At 42.3% G+C, this 25621-nt stretch overlaps 1 protein-coding gene across 2 annotated transcripts; it reads left to right on the top strand.

The window, feature by feature from the left end:
• Positions 1-1955: 1955 nt before the first annotated feature.
• On the top strand, positions 1956-20980 carry LOC139200471 (zinc finger and BTB domain-containing protein 16-A-like). Of its 2 annotated transcripts, XM_070829772.1 has the most exons (8): positions 1956-2034; positions 3205-4477; positions 7143-7240; positions 9135-9242; positions 9583-9669; positions 17243-17413; positions 18519-18686; positions 19567-20980. In XM_070829772.1, the coding sequence occupies exons 2-8, from the start codon at positions 3300-3302 to the stop codon at positions 19794-19796; spliced, it is 2040 nt and encodes a 679-aa protein (XP_070685873.1). In that variant the 5' UTR covers positions 1956-2034; positions 3205-3299; the 3' UTR covers positions 19797-20980. The 2 variants fall into 2 exon arrangements, with proteins under 2 accessions (XP_070685873.1, XP_070685874.1); XM_070829773.1 differs by lacking the exon at positions 9135-9242.
• The last annotated feature ends 4641 nt before the right edge of the window (positions 20981-25621 follow it).

The following is a 25621-nucleotide window of genomic DNA, read 5'->3' as shown; positions in this document are numbered from 1 at the left end:
AGTACCTCATTTTATGCTGCCTTGTACTTAATTACATTTCAGAGGGAAATGTTGTATTTGTACCTGCACAACATTTATTTGATAGCTGATTTGACTGTTTGTTTTTTACATATTCAGCTTAATGCAAAATATAACTAATATGCAACAACATTCAGATGATGAATTGTAGATTGATAATAATGATGCAGGTTAAGCTACCAGGTGGTGAAGCAGCTAAAATTAGCTCCACCTTTATCACAACATCAATAATTCTAATCCAACAATATAATAAGTATTCAAAAGTGGGTCATTCTGCATAATGAGTACTTTTACTTTCACTACTTGAATAATTTGAATTTAGGACTTTTACTTCTAACAGTATTTTTACCCTAAATATAAATGAAATAAAATATCTGAATACTTCTTCCACCACTTAATACCACAATTTAGAATCATCAGCAACATGTGCTCAACAATATAAGTAGTTATTATGCAGACAGAGTGGACTCCCATCTTATATTATGGGATTACTACGGTCCACATGGAGACAATAGTAATTATTTATGTTCTGTATTTTTTACTCAAATAATCGTATTTCATACACTGATCATATGTTCTGTATGTACTATTTTAATATGCAAAACAACTAGTGAGTATAAATTGATGCAGTGGAATAAAAGTATCATAAAATGGGTTCACAGTAAATTATCTGACAATTGAGTAAAAACACAGAGCTCTATTTCACCAGAGCATTCGGTGATTTAAGAACATGGTCGGTATTTTACAGGCTGATTCCTGCATTTTAGTCAGCATAGTTTGTATGTTTCATATGTTTTTAAATCAACATTAAAGACAGACAGATAATTGAATGGACCTGATTCCCAAAAAAAAGCTTTGAAAAAGCTTTAAAATAGCATTCAGAGCTTCACGTTAAGGAGAAAATGTTAAATAGAGGAGGGGGGGGGGTTCACTGGGCGGACTAAGATTCTTGACCTCTGCTGACCACATGGTGAGCGCCTTAAAGCACCAGGTCACCAGGATCCCACAGCCTTTGTGTTTCTAAAATCTCCTTCTTCTGTGTCCATCAAGCAATCGTAGGAAACTGAACTGTCAGAGATGAAAAAGGATTGCGGTGCAGAGATACAGGTCCACTCTCAACATCTCAACATCCTGCAGTCAGACACAAGTTTGAGTTGTGTCACTCATGCTCCCTTCCCCCCACTTGCTCAGCATTACTTGCACACCAAAGAGACACTCCCACATTGTTGCTTGACTTAAAGTGTGTTCCTGCACATTTTCATTCCCTGACTGATTCCTGGACTCGACAAAAACATTTGTTTTAAGGCATAAAAAACTCCTCCGAGGCAGTTTCTTCTCTTCCTCTAATGCATCTTCTACAATTTGCATTCAGAGGAGGTTACTATAGTTGCTACAAATATGCACTTTTAATCTGCTACCTAAAGATGTGGGTAATAGTATATAATATTACTATTAACCTGTGAGCTCCCATAATCAACACCATTTTCACTGCAAGAGCACCTCCAGTTTTGTTGCAATATTCAACCAAGTTACAAAACAACATCACCAAATTTACACCAAATGTTTTGCTTCTCTTCTGTTAATGTCACTCCATGTTATTATGCAGCTTCAACATTTTGCCTCCAAAATCTTAATTTATCTCTTAGTGTTTTAAACACACAAGATTCTTCACTTAGGTGTCAACATAATTGCTTATTATCTGAGCATCTCTTCTTCATCAGCTCACTCCGCGGCTCTTCTTTGTTGCTCATCTAAACAATGACGCTCCTCATCATCATCATCATCACTCCCCCCCAGTCGCTCCTGTTAAAGACGCCTTTCAACACGTGGTTCTTGGGGGGAAGCTTTTATTTTGAAAGGTCCGCTCGGAAGCGGCGTGTTCCTCCTGCGGGTTTGACCGCGGCGGCTGGCTGATGATTTGCTTACTTGGAGCAGCAGTGAGTTTGGAGCGGGTACTGTGAAATGTGTAAGCATGATGTTGCCTGGATAATCAGCGGAGGACGTTAGGAGACAGAGGTAAGAACAGCTGTGACAGCCGCCACTTTTCTCACGTCTGCTCGTCATTTCAGTCCGCTCATCCCGCTCCCATCAACTACTTTTCAGCCTCGGACTTATTCTAACAAATAAGATTTTGAATGAAGGCAGTTTTGCGGCGGGTTTGTTATAATTCCGTTTTTTTTTTTACAGCAGACATGTGGAAATCGAGCTAAGTTTGGCCGCAGCCTGATTTAGGATTTACAAACTTGAGTGAGCGCAGACTGCTCACTTCACCCAGACATCATCGGACTATTTAGGATAAATTGGGTCTTTTATTTTCTCCCTCCAGCACCGTGCAGACAGTAAATACGCGCGCACAGAGGGTTAATTTGTCGCACTGTGTTTGGATAATAAAGGTGGAATTAGTGCGTGTGTGCACCTGATGCGCTCTGATGTTGCGGTTAGTTGAGGATGCAGCCTGTCAGCATCACTGGAGGTGCTGCTGAGTGGTCCGACAATACTGATCATCATTCAGAGCCGGATCATCACTCACTCTGTCATTCAGGGGTTTCAATGGAGTGGAAAAAGCACGTATCCGCAACAGGGCTGCGCTTCATTTTCACGCTTTCATCTACCGGATAGTTTTATAACTTATTTAGGGATTTTTAGCGGGGCGGCTTAATTGTCTTTAACGCGTCTAATCACGAACGTGCGCAGCCTAAATGAACTAATCAGCCCTTCAGGCGTTTGTTAATAGCAGCTCTACCTGTTGAGGGCGTGTGTATGTGTGTGTGTGTGTGTGTGTGTGTGTGTGTGTGTGTGTGTGTGTGTGGAGCTTGATAAATTGAACCGTCACCTCTCAGTATGCAGACGTTATTACACCGACGTGACCGCTCTCAGAGAGACCCCAGACTAATCACCTGCAATGGAAACTGTTGCTTTGCGCTTATCGACCTGTTGTCTGTCTTTGGTTCTTAATTAAAATAAATAAACATGTAAGGTGCATGGAATAAACCCCCTGAAGAGATCAAGTGGGATTTTATATTCAGGGAATGTTTAATTTGATATATTTTTTTGATTCCTGTGACATTCCTTTTAATTGAGCATGGATTAAAGTATACACTGGAGGATTATTAACTGCCTTTTACACCACATTGTTAGGGACAGGCACTAATGATCCTCTACCCTCCCCCTCCACCCAAACCACAGACCTACAACCAGCTGAAGGCAAGTGAAGCAGGCAGGACAGCCACACCTCATGCGTGGGCTCAGCAAAGGTCCGAGTGGATACGGGTCTGACAAACATGGGTGTGCTCCAGCTCCACAATCCCACTCACCCCAGCACGCTGCTGCAGCGGGCCAATCAGATGCGTCTGACCGGCACCTTGTGTGATGTCATCATCACGGTGGACGGCCAGGAGTTCCCAGCGCACCGCACCGTCCTGGCCTGCACCAGCAAAATGTTTGAGATCTTGTTCCACCGGAGCAGCTTGCGCTACGCCCTGGACTTCCTGTCCCCTAAGACCTTCCAGCAGATCCTGGAGTACGCCTACACGGCCTCGCTCCAGGCCACGGCCGAGGACCTGGATGACCTGCTGTACGCAGCTGAGATCCTAGAGATCGAGTACTTGGAGGAGCAGTGCCTGAAGGTGCTGGAGACAATACAGGCGGAGGAGAGCGAGGAGGTGGCGGTGAGGAACCACAGCTCTGGAGACCACAGCGACCACAGCCGGGCCAGGCACTGGAGGCACATGCTGATGTCCAAGAAGCATTCCATACAGGATGGACCTAACCGCACCACTCCCACTGCTCTACACCACCTGGCGCTGTACCACATGACGGACAGGAGCTCCCCTGGTCCAGAGGCCGATGCGGCTCCTGAATTGAGCCCCAAGCAGGACACGGAGGTCGACATGGAGAGTTCCCAGCAGCCCCAGCACAGCAGTGAGGAGCTATCCCAGGCATCGTCCCTGCATCCCGTCCGAGGCATTAAATCAGAAAACATGCAGGTGGATGATGCCAACGGCTGCGAGGGCAGATCCTCGAGCACCGGGGAGGGAAGCTGCATGTCAGACCAGCCCAGAGACGAGGGCCCTGGGACGCCCCTGAGAGGCAGCGTGATCACCAGCGCTCGGGAGCTGCACACAAGCCCTGAAGATGGAGGACAAGTGGTGGTGAACTCTCTTGACTGTTTCCCCGGCATGGCTGAGAAACATCTGGCCTCCATATACTCTGTGCCCTCCAATCACACAGGGGAAGGGATGCTGCCGGTGTCCGTTTCAGTGGCCCCGTCCCTGGGCGTACCGCTGGACCCCAGGGCCTACAGCGGCCTGCTGCACCAGGGGCTGCTGCACAGGGAGCTTCTCAGCAGGCTGGGCCAGTTCGCAGCAGGGATGAGGCATGAGGGCCAGACTCAGGGCCAGCAGTGCTGTGGCGAGTGTGGGCTTCAGCTGCACAGCAGGCAGGCCATGGAGCAGCACAGGTAACAGGCACAAAACATCCACCAACACCTCGCTTTTTACACTTTTCTGCAGAATTACAGTGTATTTCAAACCTATTTTAACATCTTAAGTAATGGAAAATGAAACAAAATGTGAATGTGAATCCAGTTGGGATTCAAAATCTAAAGAAATTGTTAAAATTTATCAGAAAAACTTCTTACAAAATGAGGGTATAGTTTTAGTCTCAGTGACACTTTACTGGAAAAAAAACAAACAACGCTCACTGCAACGTTTTGACTGACAAATGTGTGTGATGTCTAATAAAAGATGTGAGGGGTGTGCAGGTGTGCTTGTGTGTTATGCTGAATGTAAGCCGAGGAGTTGGCTGTGCCGTTAGGAAAAGCAGTGGAGACATGTCTCTTGAACTGAGCTGTTCCTTGGTCTTTTCCATCATGTTGAATTACTATGAGAGTTAAAAGCTGGAAGGAGCAACAGCAAATATGTTAATTTATTCTCAGGGACACCTGCACTCATGTCTTAACAGTGAGACGTCTCGGGAAGTTTTTGAATCGGGTCTTTGTGAGGGATTTGATATAAAGAGGCCTTAGTGTCGGATAAGGCTCTTATTTACAAAGCCTTATTTTCTAAATTCTGTTTGATTATTTGTGCAGAAGCGTGCCTCACACAACAGGCCGTCTCCCAGGCTATTTGATATGCATTCCTTTGCATCAGCAGAGAGGAGCCTCTCAGCAGGGACCGGGCTGGACGCTTCAGCTAGATGATGGATAACTTCTGCTTCACGACTTGCTCTGCTGTTTTTTGTTTATTTCTCCTTTATTTACGGGCTTGTCAGTTTAGATTTTGTCATTGTACACAAGAAGTTACCGACTAGCTCAGTGACAACTCTCATTAACTTGATTGCAGAGGTTTACAATTGTGCGTGCTTGGCAGTGTTTGACTCACTACTAATCATTGGAAACAAGACAATCTGTGAGCCAAAAGTCCTAATATGCAGCTAAACCATGATTAGGATCACAGTGTTTCCAGGCAGCGCCTGTGGCTGACATTTCAGCCTCATGCCACTCCAGAGATGTGTTAAAACCTCCTGGTGAAACAGAGCATCCTGTGGGATATTTATTGATGCACGTGTCTCACTCGTGGAGACAGGCAGATGTCCGCAGGTTGAAAGAGCTGCATTGGTGGCGCCGCTTGAGGATGTAATGAAGTTGCTGTAGGTCTGTAACCAGGTCACTGAGCATACACCTGCTCTGCAGACTGACATTTTGTAGGATCTCCTGGCACTATTTTAGTTTAGACAAACAGCAGAAATTTGGTATTGAACTGTTTTGCTTAAGTAGTGCTCGTAGAATAAAGGAACAATTTGCATTTCAAATAAGAAACATAAATTTTTTTAGATGATGTCTACATAGTGGCTGACATTACAAAATTAGTGTTAGTTATAGCAACTCAGGTAATTTTTAAAGGCTTTACAGACTGATGCATCAGTCATATTTTGCATTTTTGAAGAGAATACAGGTTTTCAGTATTTTTAAATTAATCAACTTAAAATTAGTTGCGGTCATTGTATCTGTTTGAAATATTTTTTGAAATAATAAAATTCTTTTATTGTATTTTTCCCTTTTTACATACTTTGTGGTCTTGTTCAATGTCTTTATTGTAGCAGACATGAGACAGAAAATAAAGGCTGAGACATGGGGAATGAAATGCAAACAAACATCCGTAGCTGGACTCTAAATATTGTTATTACAAAGGTCCGACCAAATGCTTAAACCTGGAAGCCACCAGGACGCTCTGTATTTTTCCCTTTTATTAGATAGTTAACACACATGGTTACATGTTTGACACTTCAGCTTGCTGGTCCAACGGGACAGAGAAAAAAGAAGCTTTTTTAAGTCTCACATGGATGTTGAAATAAATTATCATCTTTAAACTGAGCCATTGTCAAACTTGTAGTAAAAACACAAAAATCTGGCTCTGTTCCTGAGCATGTAGCTCCAAATTTGTAGGGTTTTGTTAATATGTTGTGCTAAATTCCAGCTCAGGACTCATTTATTTTGACCACAGAGTGTTTAAATGTGGACTCTTTAGGCCATTTTCTGTGCCGTTAGTGGGGTGATATAAGGATAACAGTACAGATGCCTTGCATGCTTGGATGTGTGTGATATGATATGATAGGTTTTGCTGCCGGCGGAGCTTCAGCGAATCATCTTCTTTTCTCCTTTTCATTGCAGTTACAGGAGAAGTGTATGTGTGTGCACATTATGTTGGGATGTGAGTTTGTGTGCATGTACTTGGTGTGTGTTTGTGTGTGTGTGCGCGCGCGCGCGTGTGTGTGTGTGTATATATTTGTGTGCATGCCCAGTGTCTTGCAGTGCTGGCGGGTGGAGGCACGCGTATGTCTGCACTCTGAAATTAGCCAGATATCCTATTGTCTGTGTTCTTTTAGCATTCATGCGTTGTGATTCACAACTCCAAGGGCCTCTTACACTAATGATGTTGCATTCAGCGAGGGATTCTTGCCTGAATTAAAACATGCTCCTCTTGTTACGAGGACAATGCTGCTTCTGGGTTTGGGAGACCTTACAGAAAAAGCGCAGAAACGAGATACTTTTATTTTCACAAGTGCGTTCTCACTCTGTCCTCGTCTCTGTTAACACGCTCACATTAGTGTTTGTCTTTCCACAGGAGGCTGCATAACGAGGAGAAGGGCCACGGCTGCGAATATTGTGGCAAACACTTCCAGGACAGCATGCGGCTAAGGATGCACATGCTGTCTCACACAGGTACTTAGTAACTCTCACACTCTCATCTTAAAGTATTCAGTGTTCATGAAGCCCCTTGATAGTGCGGCCTTTCAAATGCACCTGTTCATACTACAACCCCCCCCTCCACCCCCACCCCCGACCAGTAAGTGCTGCTCCGAATACTTGGATCATGCTTTCTTTTCCATGCTTAGGTCTGTGCACCTCTCCCTCCCTCCCTTCCTCCCTCCCTCTCCTCTCTGTCTCTCTCTAGCCTCTCTCCGTTTGAATCGTTTCTGTGTTTTTTCGGAGACTCTGGCAGCTCGCCAGCTCTGCCCCTTCTGAGTGATGACATCATCAGCTGCCGGCAGGCCTGGGTGTTCTGCCAGTGTTCCGAAGCGTGTGTGATGGCTCGCTCGCAGATGTGTGTCCAGGAACACACTGTACCCAAATGCAGACTTAATCAGACCTGACTGCTCTCCCAGCTACTTTATCCAAAATAGAGAAAGAGCGGCGGGGGGGTGGGGGGTGTGTGAGGGGGGGTGGGGGGGATCAGGGACTAAAAATGAAACTAAAACAGAAACCTCAGTTTGAATATGTGTATAGACAAGACGAGGTCCCTGTCCTCTCCGCCTGCTCTCTGAGGATTGTTCGGGAATGACATACTGCTGACAGATGAGAGACAATCTGCTTCTTTAAACTTCACCTGAGTCGTCTCTTCTTCCTCCTCTGTGCACCCTCTGCATAACCCTAAACACACACTTATTGTCTTGCATTACTCGTAGACCTCGACAACACGTTTTGATTTTCAATTCGCAGTGACATCCACAAAAGCAGCACCTTTAACCTAATTTGAATTTTTGCATAAACTCTCTTCATCCCAATGTGTCAACCCATAATACTACAAAAAAAAAAAAGAGAGAGATGTGGGTCTCAATTCTTTGTCACTGTGTATTTCGGTATAGCAGCCTTAGATCCCGCTGGTTGCTAAGGAGCGAGTGCTCCACTGCTCTAATGGGCTGATTTGGTATTCAGCTCGATGCTGGCTCTTATTTTGGTATGCCAGACAAAGTGTTTTGATGGAGGACGATTGCAGCCGCGTCTGGAGACAGTTTGATGGTTTATGGATGAGAGCACACTCCGTGCCTTTGACTGCACAAGACAATGCACTATGTTCTCTTCTTCCCTTATCACACAATCTCACACAACACAACACACCACACTGGACAGCGTCACACAACATCAGGATCTACAACATTGCATAGTGTTACTACTATATAAGACTACTCTCTACCAAGTTTTATTTTTGCTCCGTGTAACAAAACGAACTGTTCCAAAACAGTAACGGTTTGTTTTCAAAAATTGTTGTTTTTAGAAATGAACAGATTGGGGCTTTTTTGTTATTTGTGTGCAGCACTGGGAACAGTGGCACAGTGTCTGTGTATAGAGGCATCGTAAGAGTTGAAAGAGGACCACATTTAGGCTGTAGCGCTCAGAGTTCCCAAAGCTTGTGGGTGTTTTAATGAGTCATTTTAACTTCATTTAAAGCCAGCTGAGCAGAAAATAGATCAGTGAATGAGCCCTGGGCCAGTATGGATCTGCAACCGATTTACATCTCAGTGAGAGCCAACCCACATCCAAACAGCTGTGTGCGTGTGGGAGAGGATGTATGTGTGTGAGAGTGTGTGTGCGTGTGTGTGTGTGAGTGTGTGCGTGCGTGTGTGTGTGCGCATAGCTGTCCTATGTGTCTGTCTGTGCAGGTGTGAGGTGAGTGCAGAACAAGGATTGAACATTTCTGCAAGCAGTATGCATACTTGTCTCTTTCATGTCTTCATCATAATAGACAAGGGCATTCCAAAGGTGAACTGGGAACTGTAGTTACAGTGTATGCGATGGGATTTGGGGTGTTGACTCTGAACTGTTTTTTTTGATAAAGGGATGTGCCGTAGGCGGGAAGCGTCTGCTGTAGAGAGAACACCCAGTCCTTCTGTGGCCTCTCAGGCAGACAGTCTGCTCACTGTTCAGAGACTGATAACAGGGCACGGTAAATAAAACTCTTCAGCTCGGCTCTTTTTTGTCAAGAAGAAGGGCCGTTGTGCCCTGTCTGGTGCTTTTGTTTGTCCTGAGTTGTGTTTTTATGGCGCTTTCCCCTGCTCCATTGTACTCTGCGCATTTGCTTCCTTGTGTTAACACCTGAAAAGCACAAGTGTGTGACAAGCGAGGCTCTTTGGTGACTTTTGAAATAGGCCGCCTTTGTTCCTCTCTTGTTGCTTTTTCCACAGTTCTCTCTAAATGCTAAATGAACTAACTTAGTCTGTAATTACAAGCGCACATGTTTACTGTCTGATCAAGATATCCTCTCATAAATTTGATTTTATCTACAGCTCCTGCAGAGGCGCTGGTGTGTGATCAGTGTGGAGCAACATTCTCCTCAGAGGATGCTCTGGAAGCCCACAGGCAAACACACACAGGTACTTTACAAACATGTGCATGCAATAACACACATGTAAACACACACACACACACACACACACACACTATGCTCTATGTTTAAACTGGGCAGCATGCATTAAGCTGTTGAGTAAGCCGTGACTACGGGACTTGTGATCGTGGGTATAAACTTGCCTGTCATGCTGGCTGGGTTAAACTGTTCCTGTCATGATACTCCATAATTTATCAACAGAGAGGTGGGAGGCCCTCTCACATATCACCCACTAATATCTCTTGGCATCTGGACCCACTGCATGCCACTTTGCCACAGCCGTGGCTTTACAGCGCCACATCACAGTTTCACAGACATACTATCCTCACCTCCTGTCTGAGAGCTCCTGTGGATTATTTACCCCACACTCACACTCTCACCAACAACATGAACACCTTCAGCTTTTCGAAAATCTCAAAGCAAGAAAATGTTTGTATTAGAAGTTTGTCTTGTCGAGCGAATGTCCGGCATTAACAGTTGGCATCAGGATGAATCCAAATATTTTTTTTTGTCTTACAAATTTGAGTTCTTTGGCTGCGTGGCTGCACAACTTCTGGATGGTGATATGTGATTTGCAATCTGGGCTTTTGCAGTTTTGAACCACCTGCCTAGGGAGCTGAAGTTGTTTTCATCTCTTAAATCAGTTTTTAAAACCCACATTCCCAGACTTCTGTGTTATTAGAGGCAAGCAGGCACATTTTATTTATGTGGCAAAACAGAAGCTACATAGAAAAGGAAAGGAGATAAGACCATACATGAGAACAACATTCAGTGTATAACCTTGAAAAGACAAAGAAACCAAATGTGCTTAGTAGTATTTTTTTTATATCAGTCAATTAGTATTGGCTACTATCATGAGTGTTATGATTACTTTTGATGCCACTTTATTATTTGTTATAAAAATATATTTTTTTAAATTTTAAATAAATAATAAATTAACACTTTATCAACTTTAACTTTATTGTCTCAGAGGGGAATTTTGTCTGCACCCAGGAAAAACACAGAACACACAGCCTTTAAGCAAACATAAGAAAATACATGCAAAATAAATAAAATATATAACAAATTCTAAATCTCACCACACAAACTAGCATAAACCAAAGTGCACCAATGTATCAGCCATAATTCATAAAAATATATATAAAAATAAGGACATTTTGCAGTTGCCAGGTTGTGTGCCTACATTTTAGTGTTTTTGGATGAAGCGTATTTTCTGCCTACATGGCTTACTTTGACACCTCCTGAAAGAAAGCTTCAGAAAACCTGAGTAGATAAATGACTTATTTATAGCTTAAGACTTGTTGGTTCATTTTAAAGTAGAGCTAAAAGAAATAGTCGATTATTCAGCAGACTGTTGACTGTTGGCTGGACAAATCACCTTGTGCTCCTAATATATAAGTCAAGAAAATAATCTGTGGATGTATCGATAATTGTCAGTTGCAGCCCTATTTTAACCTGAACAAATCTACACCCCAGCTTTTCTGATATAGACAGATAATTAAATAAGTACCTTTTATAACTTTCATTGTGTTTTATATCTGATGTTTATAGCCTGTTTTATATTTTTATATTTGCAGGATATATATATATATAAGAATATCTCCATTGCAGTTATACCTCTCACTTACCTACCCACATACCTCATCACCACATATTCTGTTTTTATATGTAATTGCTTTATATACAGATCTTTATATGTCATTATTTATATACATGTTTCTGTAACAAAGTCAGCCAAAGAATTTCACACAGGCGCACTGGTACAACCGGAGTAACAATACACACAATTGGATCTTGAATCTATCATGATCAGTCAGTTAAATATGAACCCACAGCCTGGTGAGTTCTGTAATACTGATCTCTAATAGTGATCCTGAGCACTAATAACTAGTTTATTGTCATTGATAACATCATTATTGACAACCTAAAAAGCCTTTAAATAAAGTGAAAAAGACTGAATAAACTTGTGTTTGACTCAAACCTCTCCAACTGCCATAAAGAGCTGTATAGTTGTCAGATGGTGCATATGCCTGACAGTGTCTGAATCCACACCTTTTCTGCTACTGTCAGAGAAAGGTGATAACCCTCTCAGGAGGAGCACTGGCATGTAACTGTAACTCCAGGTGGCACACACAGTATGAATACTTAATGGATGTGGACATGGAGGGGTGTTAACGATGCCCAGAAGTTTCTTACCCTCATCTCCCCGAGTTGTAAACATCCAGAGCTCGGTTTCAGCTTGGCAGTGTATCCAGAGCAGGGTACAGAAGGGCATTACTCTCTCATTTTGTCGTGATCTCAGCTCGGTCTGCTGTGACGCATGACCCTTTTTTATTGTAGCTCTCACAGACTCCACTGACAACAGCTACAGGTAATTTAATCAGTTGTGCTGAGTAAAAATGGGGAAATTATGACTCCGCTCCAACTCATTGATAAGATTTACGTTTAATAAATAGAATCTGGATTTGTTATTTGTCTTAAAAACACAGGATCTTTCAGTGCCAATTGCACAGGCTCAGCTTTAATTTGCCATGTGGCATAAACCAGTGAGCCAAATGAGTTTCCTCTTAGCAGATTAACACTTGTGAGACCTCAGCAGCTGCAACACTGCTGTCCACCTCCTCTGGAAGGGCAATAATACTACTATTATAATACTACTTTTGGGGGATCTTACTCTGAAGCAGTTTGGCAACACTGACTACAGTAAACAGTCTCTTTAGCCGTTTTTATATGTCAGAGGTGAATGGCCGTGGGTTGCTGAAGTTAGAGATCAAAGAGGGGCGAGTGGCGGTAAGGGGCGGGGGGGGTTGAGGGGGAAGTGGACTGTGGGAAGGGAAGGGGGTAGGGGATATGTGAGGACTTCCGTAGGGCAAGAGGATTGCTGCTGGTGTTGGATGCCAGGACTAAGAGGAAAACAACATCATGTGCTCCTGTTTACTCCTCACCACAGCACTGTCATAGTCTCCTCTGACCTACTTGTCAGTGCCCAAAATAAAAGAATGGATCTGTCTCCGAATTGCTCTCACAACAAAGGGGTTTGTTTCATCAGAGCAAGGCTCTGGGGCACTGAGCTTTCAATTTTGGAAAACCCAAGACTGTAGCTTATCTACAGCACACACAGAAATTGACTGTATATGCTTCAAGCCATACTGGCTGACCATTTTTGCCACCTTGCCTTCAAGGCAAAGACCTTAAGAGTGCTGTCTTTGTGTACTCACAGCAGCTGCACTGTTTCCACACATTACAGGCTGCTTCATCAAGTGAATAATATTACCTTCTGTCTACACCCTAATTAAACAGTCCTGTAGTCCATTCAGATACAGCTCAGACTTTATAATGCAGCCCTTTTAATGCAGATCTTTTAGCTCGCCTAATTGCCAGTCCGTCATCATACTGCACCCTCCTGTTAATAACCAGTTGTAATTCATACAATTCATACAAGCCTTAAACTGAATTGAACTGTGCTCCATTTGGCCGTAGTGCCCTCAATATTTATTTGCTCTGACTGTGATTACACGCAAAGCCCCAGGATGCCCTGTTATCTTACGGTAAGATGGTAGATAGAGGAAATATTGTAAACATTCTAGGAATCGAGGCGAATGAAACAGTGCGTGACCTCAATGAACCGATCCATGGAATGGTGGTTAAACACGAGCAACGTATCTCTTGTTGCATTAATTATTAAGTTGGTTGTTCCTCACTCGGGTAGATTAGCAGGCTACTGATGAGTGCCCGAGGTTGTTTAAGGTACTGTAGCGTTTGTGTATGTGCTTCTCGAGCTGCCACATCTACAGGGAGCTGTCTGCATGAACTCCTACCGAAGCGTGAATGCACGGGGTCATGTTAGGTCCTGCACATAATGCAGCTTGCATGACTGTGTATGTTTAACTGGGTCATATTAGCGAGCCTGCAGACAGTCAGCATACTGTACATACGCTGAGCAGGGCCTGAGGACACGGTCTCCAGTGTCCCCACATTGCACTCTAGCTGGTGGACATGATCAGCCATGATGTAATTTTGTAAATTGGGAAATCAGTGTGAAATTCCTTGCCCTTTTGAAAGCAGCAGGATTTGTTTAGCTTTGACTTGGCTGTCATTCACAATTTACCAAAACAAATACCTTTACAGTACAAATTCTGCATGCATTTATTGAAATATTGCCAGTTATCTGTTAAATTACAATTAAAACCAAATCTTTTGTTTTCATGTATTTCAGCAAAATTAAAAGACAAATTAGTCACAAATCAATCAGTTTAATTGGTGGGCTCGGAACACTGAAGTTAAGATGAACACAGAAGAAATTATCCAGATTTGCAGTCTTCACTGAACACAATCTCTTGTTCAATTTGCAGTGGGTTTACTCCCAGATTCTCAGGGTGGGAAAACTTTTGTTTGCCGCCTGAAAAGAAACAGGCTGCGCTTATTTGTGAATGAAGGGATTAGCTTGAACACTTCACCCCAACAAGGACCATGATCCTATCTGGTTGCCTAGACACATGGTTTTGTCTCTTAGGCAGCGTGAGAGCGTGGCTGGCTCCCACCTCAGTTGGACTGAATAAGTGGCAGATGTATGAAGGCAGACCATGTTAAATCACATGAGCATACACATAGTCTTAGTGGAGATAGGTTAAAACAGAATAACAACCTCAAACCGTCCTGAATTGCCAACTTAATTGTGCATTAGACAAGCAGCTCAGTAACATAATGCACACAGTAAAGGTTTATATTTTCTGCCTCATAGCGGAATTGCTTGAAAGTGAATCATTATTCCCACTGTTAGGGCTCCCTCCCACTACACACAATGCTCAGTCAACTTCTCCAGCCTTTGAGGAATACCATTGATTACATGGTATTTACCCCATTGAGGACCAAGGGTCAGGGGTCATCCTGTGCCTTAAAACCCAAATCCCAAGCCCATTGTCTGGTTAAGGGTGAGAAAGCAGGGGGCAATGACAGCCAACTTTAGGGCTTATTCTCTCATAAAGAAGCTCCTCTGCACTTATTACCAAAGCTTACTGGAAAACTCTACAACTGCAAATCCTTTTTGTTTGAAAAGTTAACAGAGCACAGCGAGGCGAAATGCCACCACTAACACATACAAACACTTCCCTGCCTCCGAAGGTTTTTGTTTACACTTCAAGATATTATTTGTTATTTTTATTTTCAGCATCGGTTGTGCAGAATAAAACCAAAAACGACTGCTGAGTTGTTGTCACCGTGTGTCAACCTGAGATCAAGAGTGAGATTCTTGTGACAGAATATTTGTCACATTTCTTTACTCAAGTTTCAGTATTGCTGGTGACAGAAGGATCAGGATATACATCTGTAAGAGTCTGCGAGTGTGTCAGGGAGTAACGGTTTACCTACACAAAGACACTGGAATGTTAAACTTTCAGAGCAGACAGAACAAAGTACGCAGGCTGCATTGAAACAAGCATTTACAACAGACGATGGTTAATAAAGAAAGAGTGAAGCGAGGATGATTAAAGTAGCTTTGAAGTATCTACAAGGTGGATAATATGTTATTCAGATGGTTGAGGGCTTTGCTCTGCCTGCAGCTAAAACCTGGACACATTGGTACAGAAAGCACTCCCCCTGCTGGCTGCAGCAAACATTACGAGAGACGCTGGTTAGAGCAGATAAGGGCTCCACGGCACAGGTCATGGAGGGACCGCATTTTGTGCTTTTTAGATGTCTTTAGCCATTTTTAGAGAGATCATTATCCAGACCCCACTGTTGCGCAGTGCATAGTGAGCTGGCTTCAGTTAGGTATGACTCAGGCCGAAAGTGAAGCTGGTTAGACAGTGAAAGGGTTTCCTGTATGGTCAGCAGATAAGGGGAGTGGGGAGAGTGCAGAGGCGTTGAGAATGGGGGGGTCTTTTGTCTTCAACTAAAATATTGTGATCTGTGGGTGAGAAAGGGCTTTGGTCATTAGGCAACAGCATAAAGACAGGGATTGTAGAAGTTGCGTGAGGAGCCTATGACTAATGGGCTTGGTCAATGAGGGCCTGAACCTCATTGTGTGCCCTTTGTGCAGAAGTCCACAGGCTAAAGCCTCTGAACAGGTGCAGTTCATTCCACCGGAGCGCCTCTCTGCAGGATTGTTAAGATCAGGGAATGTCTTTCATCCTGTTTTCTTCCTGTTAATGATTACGAATGATCAGCTCCATTAGTGCCATTTTGGGGGGAAAATTTCAAAACTAGGCTCAAAAAGAAGCACCATCATTTCAAAGAAGAGGCTTTGTGGGTCTTTGCCAAATTGTCCTTATCCATGAAATGTGGAGTCGAAGAAACCAAGAAAGCATCTTGCTTTGTTTGAGCGGATTGTGTTAGGTGGATTAGTAAACAATACACAGTGAATGTGTCTGATTTATCCCTGAAAATGTGAATGTGCTTGATTTGTTTCTTTTTCTTTTTTTTTTGAACAGGCTTGTCTGTTAACTTGATAGAACCTAAAGCAAGTGTCTGACACTCTTCCCTCTTAGTATGAGTGTGCTGTATCCCTTTCCCTGCGTTAATTCCAATTTAATTGCCAGTTGCCTCAAGGCACTTCAATAACAGTAACAAATGATTTGATTTAGTGGACCTCATCAGACTGCATTTTAAATGCGACACAGCAACCCCACTTGAATTCCAATGAAGTGCTGGCACAGTCCTCTGTTTACTAATGATCCTCCGCTGGAGATGTCTGATTGAATCTGAGTCAGGAGCAATGGGACCTGCTAGCATTGTAAATGATCTGCAACCTGAGCAGACAGAGAAATAAGGACCTCATAATCTCACATTAAAGCCTCACTCTCCAGGACATGCACATTATGTCCACCGCAGCTGATTAATCAGTCGCTCAGTCTTACCACATATATGAATTTGCATCAGTGTGAATGCCAGGATGGATTTGAGCGCTGGCACATACGGCCTGTAGATCAAGTGCTGACTGTATGACAGCCAATGGATCTTCTTTACATAGCCATTTTGACTTGAGCTACCCTGCCAGCGACTCCCTATCTGTATTCCTCTCCACACTCTGTGCAACAGGAAAGCAGCCCCAAAGAGATGCCAGGTCACACACAGGATTAAACTGGATTGTGTTTTTTCCTGCAGTCCTGCCTTTAATGGCTTGATATCACTACTTAACATTCTGCACAGAGCGCATAGTGTAGGCATCATTTAGGGTGGAGCTACTATCAGCCGCTCTTTGAGCACAGAGACAGAGGACTTCACAGGCTGGAGCTGACTCCTGATGGGGAATGAAGAGAATAATTACACATCTAACACACCAGGAAGGAGCCATTGATTGTGTGATTGGCATGCTGTGCATTGTGTGGGAAATTCTTAAAGAAAACAATGACTTTCATGGTTTAAAATAGAACGTATAAAGACTCACAGTTGAAAGTGCCTCTGGGCTTTTAGGGGAGTTAGTTTAGGTAGAGGCACTTGCTCTTTGAAAGAAGCTTTTCCCTCTGAGGACTCACACAAAGTTGAAGTGACCCAGTTTCCCCACTTAAGGCCCTGTCTGTGTATGGTACTGAAATAACTGTGTCTGTGTCTTGTGCGTTCTCCAGGGACTGACATGGCGGTGTTCTGTCTGCTGTGTGCAAAGCGCTTCCAGACCCAGAAGGCCCTGCAGCAGCACATGGAGGTCCATGCAGGCATGCACAGCTACATCTGTAGCCACTGTGAGCGCCCCTTCCCCAGCCACACTACCCTCAAAAGACACTTGCGTTCGCACACGGGTAAGAAACGGATCATTTGCACCACTGTTATCTGGAGTGTTATCTCCCGTCATAAAACATAAACGTGTGGTGTCAAACACATGCATATGTTGAAGAAGGGAGACAAAGGCGGCTGTATTTATTTATGTATATGGGTTAATTTCCTTACGTTAGTGGCTTTAAGGTTTTAGTCAATTTGCATGCATCCTCTCCCACCCTCCCTTTGCCTTCTCTATAAGATGACTCACCTCTCTGATGACAGCACTGTACCGTTATGGCCGGTGCATATTTTGGGCAATTTCATCCTGTTTATATTTTGGGTTCTTAGACAGCCTTTGGGCTTCTGCAATTCACGGCTGTCAGTTCTAGTGTGGTTCACCCAAAATGATAGAGGAAACCCAAATAAATATTGAAGGAAAAGCAAATGGAAATGACTTGTCTGTGTGTTCTACCGAGGGTGAGTCTTAGTGCCGCAGGAGACGGAGAGATATTTACTGAAAAGATGTCCCCCTTTCTTCTTTTACCTTAAATAACACTCCCAGCTGTCACGACGGCTTGATGTCTAGACAGGAGAAATACATAATTGATGTGAAGAGACAGAAGTGAAGGGAGTTTTGGCCATGGCAGCGTATCTTGTTTGTATGCCATTCTGCTTGGAAGTAACATTTTGTAAATGTCATCTGCTCCACAGTGGGGTGGGGGATTGGGGAGAATCGGCCTGTAATGAGGAGAGCAATGTATCCTCTGACTTGGCTGTTGCTGTGGACACTGAGATAATGAGGCACATAGGTCATTGGAGATGAGTCAAATCCTCAGCCTAGGAGAGAAATAGATTAACTACAGTATAGAGAACAGAGCAGCACATGCCTGGAGGACTTTTATTAGCTATTAGCAGACAGCCAAGAGGACTGTCCTCATGGCATAACATTAGCAACGTCTGAAAGCACATTATTTCCCTGCTTGATATGCATGTGCAGAAAGGGTCATGTGACTGTTTGACCTATGCAGCTACATATGCACCATACCATGTCGTGCTAAAGATAAAGTCAGCCTCTAATGCGATCTCACGATAATGGGTTGTGTTGGTGTTGTGGCTGCTGCTGTTCTGACACGACCGTGTTTTCAGGCGATCACCCGTTTGAGTGTGAATTCTGCGGGAGCTGTTTCAGAGACGACGGCACGCTGAGGGGCCATAAACGCATCCACACAGGAGAGAAGCCTTATGAGTGCAACGGCTGTGGGAAGAGGTTCAGCCTCAAACACCAGCTAGAAACACACTACCGAGTACATACAGGTGAGATTTCAAACACACAAGAGAGCAGGATACGATTAATATGATGATGGTTAATAACTGTGATTTTATGCATAACTGAATGTCTTTCAAAAGCTGGTAATATTGTATATTTTTCTAATGACAATAAATCCCAGGAAGCACAAAACCAACAAAGATCCTAATGACAAGTATCTGCGTAGTCAAACTCTTGATAAATGATTCCTCCAAAACACATAAATACACAACACTGTCGCACTGGATGACATTATGATGAACACGGCCACTGTAGTGTACTGTAAATGTGTATTAATACACAGCTACAAAATAGTCTTGTTTTAAAAATTAACTTTGCATTTGTGACCTCTTTAAATAGTCACATCTTGAGAAAATGATAAAATAATGCCATGTCTGTTTACTATTTTAACAAAATGTATTACTTTTAAAGTAAAAACACATTGAAAAATGTAAACGCTTATTGAAGTTTGGACTAAATACAGTAAATACTAACTGCTACATTTTGATGGTTTATCAGCTTTTAAAGCTATTTTATGGAGGAAAGCTTTCAAATTGAATTCCTTCATATAAAAACACAAGTGAGCCATTGAATTAAATCATTAAAGTCTAAATTTTATGTCAGGTTACGTTTTACTGACTACTATCCGATTCCCCACTGAGGTCAGAGAGAAACCTCTCGTCTTATTTGGGGTGGATGACGCTGACTGGCCATCTAATATCAAACCGACGGCAAACCGATATAGGTCTAATCCTAGAGCGAAACACACAGACACCACACAATACCACAGCAAGTACAGTGGACTGAAAGAGAGGTGAGTCCAGTTTCATCTGGCAGGCCTCTGACTCCGGGTCTACAAGGTTAATGCTGTATTGTTGAATTTTTCAGGTGAGAAGCCATTCGAGTGTAAGCTGTGTCACCAACGGTCCAGAGACTACTCGGCAATGATCAAGCACCTGCGCACTCACAACGGAGCGTCTCCGTACCAGTGCACCATCTGCCAGGACTTCTGCCCGAGCCTGGCCGCCATGCAGAAGCACATGAAGGGCCACAAACCGGAGGAGGTGCCGGCGGACTGGAGGATAGAAAAGACTTACCTGTACGTCTGTTACGTCTGAGCAGGACTTGGACCCTACGCACAGTCTGACACACACACACACACACACACACACACTAGCGCGCACACACACACACACACACACATATATTGTGACTGTTGGGTGAAAAGCTCGTAACTCCAGTGTTGCTGATTTTTCATGCTGAAAGATTACATGTTTCTCCATGGGCAAAAAAAAAAAGGAAAACTTCAAACTCTTTTTGGATAAACTGAAAAACGCATTGTGGGACATTATCATTCTGGGAGATACAAGGTTTTTACCTGATGACAGAGACGTGCAAGCACGAATACAAATGTGTGTGCATACTAGGGCTGCCACTAATGATAAGTTGCATTGAATATTTTTGACACAAAAAAAATAATTTAGTCAGAGAAATACTGGAAAATAGTCACATTTTGGTGTCAAATAACTAGTTTTATCCGAGCAACAGTCCAGTCCAAAGAGCTTTAGTTTGCAATGATATAAAAATCGAGAAAAGCAGCAAATTCTCACATTTTGAGAAGCAGAAAATGAGATGAATATTTACAAAAAAGACTTAAACGATTAATTGATTATCAGGTTTGTTTTGACAAGCAGTTTCCTGATGACTTATTTATTGAGCCCTAGTCCACACACCCGCACACACATCCTCTCTCCCTCACACACACAGTTTTGATAAAAACTGTATCTCAAATGGATCCACTGTGGTGAAAATCAATGCCACAATGGCTGTGACTGCTGACCTGTATGTGTAGCAGCAGCTTTTTGATTGATTGCTAAACCATCAGGCAACCTGAGTCATCTTCTATGATTGTGCAGTAGATGTTGAAAATAATTCCATGAAGGCTTGATTGGCTGAACTTTGCAACACTTTTCTCTCCTAAATCCCTGTGACTTCTCAGTTTTTTTTTTTTCTGCTGTTGGATTTTTATTTTGGAGTTGTTTATTTTCTGCATGTTTTACTTGAATGGCTGCCACGTTTTGACCTCATAAGCTTGATCTCTTTAATTGCCTTGTCTTTCTTGCAGTGGGTGTTATTGTTTCGAGGTAGCTGGCTTACAATTTGAGTTTCTCTTGCAATGTAATAGGTTTTGCTATTTATATGTTGTTTATTTGTTACCAAATATGTGCTGGTTTTCGTCACACAGTCAGTGTCTCTTGGGATGATTTCTAGTAGAGCGAGCTCTACCTCTCCTCACTTTTCTGTTTCTTCACTGTTTGATTTTTAGATTTTTTTTTTTTAAACCTACTGCAAATTATTCATCCACCAGTAGTTTTAATTTTCTAACAAATACATCATAATTTAAATGGTCAAATGGTGTGTAAAAAATGCGAACAGCCTCAACATGGCTTTTATGTGTAGTTTTTTATTAACTATATATAGATGTCTTATAAAAATCACAGAATCAGAATTTTCTAGGAGAAAATTGAAGAAAACATGAAAAGAAGATGTTTTTTTTACAAAACGTGAAAAGAAAATTCTGACATTGAATCACTATGAGCAGGTTATTGTCAGTTCTAGTGTAGCTGTAATGTACAAACTGTCATGGTATGTTATTCCCTTATGTGAGCCTAACGCAGGCCTTATAGAGTTAAACATGTTGTATTTTTGTATTACAGTAATTTGCTATCTGTTTACATTTGGTATGATTTGAGAAACATCTTAATGTGTGTGTTTTATAAGTCTCTGATTTGATTAAGATCCCTCCCTTGTGCCTCTTTTATAAGTAGAGCATTGATGTGCTTGAGTACATGGGTCTGTGCTATTGGTAGTTGTTTCTGGGTGTTTGTTTATTGTTACTTAATTAAAGATAGACTGCCATGTAGATCCACTTTGTCTGAACATTGCAACTGGAAGCAACATACTGTGATAGTGGCTGATACTCTGAGACAAGCGTGTACTTTTACATCACAAATTGCTTGGATCTTGCATCAAATTGTTCCCTTCAAAGTGACAATGGACTGAGATCTTTGGATAAAAACTGTGTGTAAAGCAAATCTTGGCGTCTGTGGGCATTACCAATGCCTTCTTAAGTAGCCAACAACACTCAGTGCCATGAAAACACACATTCACTGTAACTATTCTACATGAACATGCACTATAAATGGATTTCCTTGGTGGACCAAAAGAAATAGAGCACTTTTGTTTGAAAAGGGTTTTTTCTTTGATCTTTCTATGTTGTGATAATGCAGATGTCCTTTTATTTGATGTGTCCTAGAAGGATGTGATTAGCATTGTTTAGATTATGTCAATGTCTGTCTACCTCAGGGCCAGATCAAAGCTCGACCTGGTATCCAATCAGGGTTGTTCTTCTTGCCATGTGTGCAGTAAAATCCCTCTTCATTACAGCTTTGTAACACAGTGTGTGAAAGTGTTTTCTCAGTGTGGATTCAGGCACAACTCTGTATGCGTCAGTGTTCGGTGGCATGGTTAAAAAAAAGAATAAAACAAGTTACTATTTTATGCACCTCGTCTCATTTGCCTACCGTTTCTGCTGTCTGCCTTCAATAATCAAACTGGAAGTGGTTCCTAACCTTTTTTGTCAGGTGAACCCCCACAGCCCCTGATAGATGAACTCAATATCACCCACCCACATATCCTCCAAATAAGGTCATTTGAATTGATTTTAAAATGAATGTTGTTTAACACGATTGATTATAGAAAAGTGGACACTGTTACGCAAATTTTTTAATACAACTGTCAATGTTTAGATGGTTTGGTCAAGTTATCACACTTGTATGATTTACACTTGTATGACTTAACTATTAACCTATATTTATTTTTAGCTAAGTATTTCAACTATTCATCTATTACTTTTAGCTAACAGGCTTATTTGCTGATTTTCCTGTAATATCACTCGCAACACTTGGTGTTCAGAAGTTACATCTAACTTAATATATGGATGGATAAAGTGTTTTTTCTGCCTGCCTGCGAGACAGACAGTGATTTCCTTTCTTTCAAATCAGCTGAGCTTTAGTCTTTCCACGTACAAAGTGGCGACTGCAGAAGTAGCCCCGAGGTACACATATCCCGTGGGAATCACTGGTGTATGGCCTCTGTGGTCCAGATTCAAACTGAGCATTTCACTTTTACAGTGCTGCTATAACCCTGCCCGTCATCTGGTAAAAGACAATGGTGCTGATCCCTCTAAATGGTTTACTGGCTCCTGCTACAAACCTTCACAGCCTGTTTATAGAGTTAATGTGTCATCTGGGCAACTTGCAAACAGCTGGAGTCACTCCAGACTCTGTGGTGACCTCTGATGGCGCTCTGCCAGAGCCACAGCTGGTCTGCGTTTTATCCCAGATGCTGAGAGGAGCTAAGAATCGGTATACATGAGCTTTGCTATGGCTGCCTCTGCTGCACAGTGAAAGTAAGACCTCTTAATTATGACCACTGGCAGCGTTTACTGTCCATTATTTTGACGTTGAATTTTTTTGTTTGCCTGATGTGTTTGGGATTTAACAGGTTATCGCCCTGCTGTAATGTGCTCCTTTCCATCTCTATCTTCTTAATTTCACCATAAAGTAGCCTCTGAGTACAGTGAATGTCTTATTGTGTAATTTTATAGCCATATGACTTAACACCTGTCAGCTAAATTTCACCCTGCAGTGTTTACAATTTCTCTCTACAAGGATTGTGCTCATTATCTAGAGTTTTTTTTTTTCTTCCAGATCACTTAGTTTTGCCAAAGGGGTCATTTACAATATATGACTCCATTCACTTCTTTCCACTAAACTCATCACCAGTGAACAACAGTATAAACATTGTCAGTATACTGTATGTGTAAATGCTCTTAAAGACAAAGATAACATTGCTGGTGCACAACAACTAGATGTACACCAACCAGGTCATTTGGCAGGTCTCCAACACGCTCTTGTATACAGCAGCGTAACATAAAGCAGTGGTTTCCAACCTCTGGGCCCGGGACCCCCCAAGCTGTCACAAGGTTTATCTGAGGAGTCGCAAGATCATTTCCAAGAATCTGATTCTGCTAAACAATATTATGTATATTTTGATAGTTTTTCTGGTGAAGTAAATAATTTTACCCCTCCAGGCCTTAAAATGATTCAAATAAACCAACCTAACAATGTAGAGCTCACAGCTAACAAACATATGAGACCGTTAGCAAGGAGTTGTAGGTTGATTTGATTTGTTTTTTAAAAGGTCACAATGAGAAAAAAAAGGTTGGGAACCACTGACATAAGCAGTAATTTGGGAGAGATGGAGGACACCAAACTTAAACCTCTGAACTTGTTGGCAGGGCAAATGCACGAGACATGATTCACTTCGACCATCTTCAAAGTTACAGCTGCATGCACCATCAGCAAGTTCAGCTGCCAGCGAGAGCTCTTCTTAAGATGTGACAGCATATAAGCAAAGTTCAATGTACGGCTCAGAAAGTGCTGCACTGATGATAAGAGAGTCAGCAAATGGAGAAAGACGAACAATAAAAAAGTAAACAAAACTACAATTTCAGAAGAAACTATACTGTTTAATCTCCTTAAAACCAGCAATTGTTTATCTGTGAAACCAAGAATTTTACCTTTGATAAACTATATTGCCAAATTAATTTACAGCATGTATTATCTGTTTGCTTGTTACTAGAAATCTTTATTATCCATCCATTCATCAATGGTTTGAAATCTTTAATGACATAATGATTCATTTGTAAATTCTTCATGATATTGTCTGTTTTTATTGTCCAATTAAATCCCTATTTATAATTTGCCTTATCGTTCGTTGTTCAATTGATTAATTGTTTTATAACCATTTGCGAGATTTGCAGGGGCTGTTAAAACCCAAGTGCCTTACTTTAGATCCAGTGTCACATGTTGACCACTGAGCTCATCACCACAGCAGATGGGGTTTGAGTGCCTTGCTCAAGGGCATTTAGAGAGCCAACAGCAGTTGTGAAAAAGCGTGGGAAAAGCTTTCAGATTTTTCTAGTGGATCCAACCATCTGGGGGTCTGAAGCGTTTCTCTCTAACCTTCTCCGTCTCTCATTTCCTTACTAAGAAATTAATTTAGCTTTGAAGCGAATATGTAATTTTGACTGTGCCAAAAATGACAATCACCTGCGTAACCTCTCCACCTCTGATCTCCGAACCCGTCTTCAGTGCACGGCCACGCTCAGTGGAGGAGCAGATTGAGTGGGAGCCAGTGTTAATGTAATCTCCTCTGTTTAATTAGAGTGAGCGTGGTGGGCAGCTAACGCAAACCACATTACCCACCATCTGGTGGGGAGCAAGTCTGCTCTTACCCACCCTCACTATCATTAGCCTCTACAAGACAAGACACAAACACATACATGACAGCTATTTATTCATCCTGCCACTTTCGATACAGACACAACTGCATACCATTTAGCAGCTATGATGAGGCCACACTCATGCGTAGACCTGTCATGAATGTATTGTTGTGTAATTACAATATGCAGCACACTGAAACGTCCAAATCAAAATAGTTGTCAAAGACTTAAACTATAAAATCCACAAGCTGTCCAACGCAGCTTGTTTCTGTGCCACTTTTTCATCAATGGTGACATCCAACAGCGACTACAACACAGTCAACGTACAGAAGAAGAAAAACATCTATATGAGCATGTAATCATCACACATATTATATTTACAAACTGATAAACCCTGTAGGTATTGCTGGATATTATAAGACAAAGATGAATCCAGCAGATCTTTGATGAAGGTCCTTATATCTACCACAAGAGGGCAGTGTGCTACCACAGCTGACATGCAGCCCAAACTGCAGGGCTCCTGCACAGAGGATTTAATGCTCCACAGAAGGCAGAGCTCACTGGCAGCCAGAGCAGCACAATTACTGAAGCACA

This window comes from Pempheris klunzingeri, chromosome 4 (assembly GCF_042242105.1).
Source record: "Pempheris klunzingeri isolate RE-2024b chromosome 4, fPemKlu1.hap1, whole genome shotgun sequence".
NCBI classification, from domain to species: Eukaryota; Metazoa; Chordata; class Actinopteri; order Acropomatiformes; family Pempheridae; genus Pempheris; species Pempheris klunzingeri.
Note: the sequence above shows the minus strand (reverse complement) of the source record. Positions and strands in the feature narration are given on the sequence as shown.

Excerpts from the sequence above, each read along its gene's own strand:
- LOC139200471 (XM_070829772.1), top strand. The coding sequence starts at position 3,300 with ATGGGTGTGCTCCAGCTCCACAATCCCACTCACCCCAGCACGCTGCTG. Across the intron at positions 9,243-9,582 it reads GAGACTGATAACAGGGCACG|CTCCTGCAGAGGCGCTGGTG; the intron begins GTAAATAAAACT and ends TTTTATCTACAG. Across the intron at positions 9,670-17,242 it reads CCACAGGCAAACACACACAG|GGACTGACATGGCGGTGTTC; the intron begins GTACTTTACAAA and ends TGCGTTCTCCAG.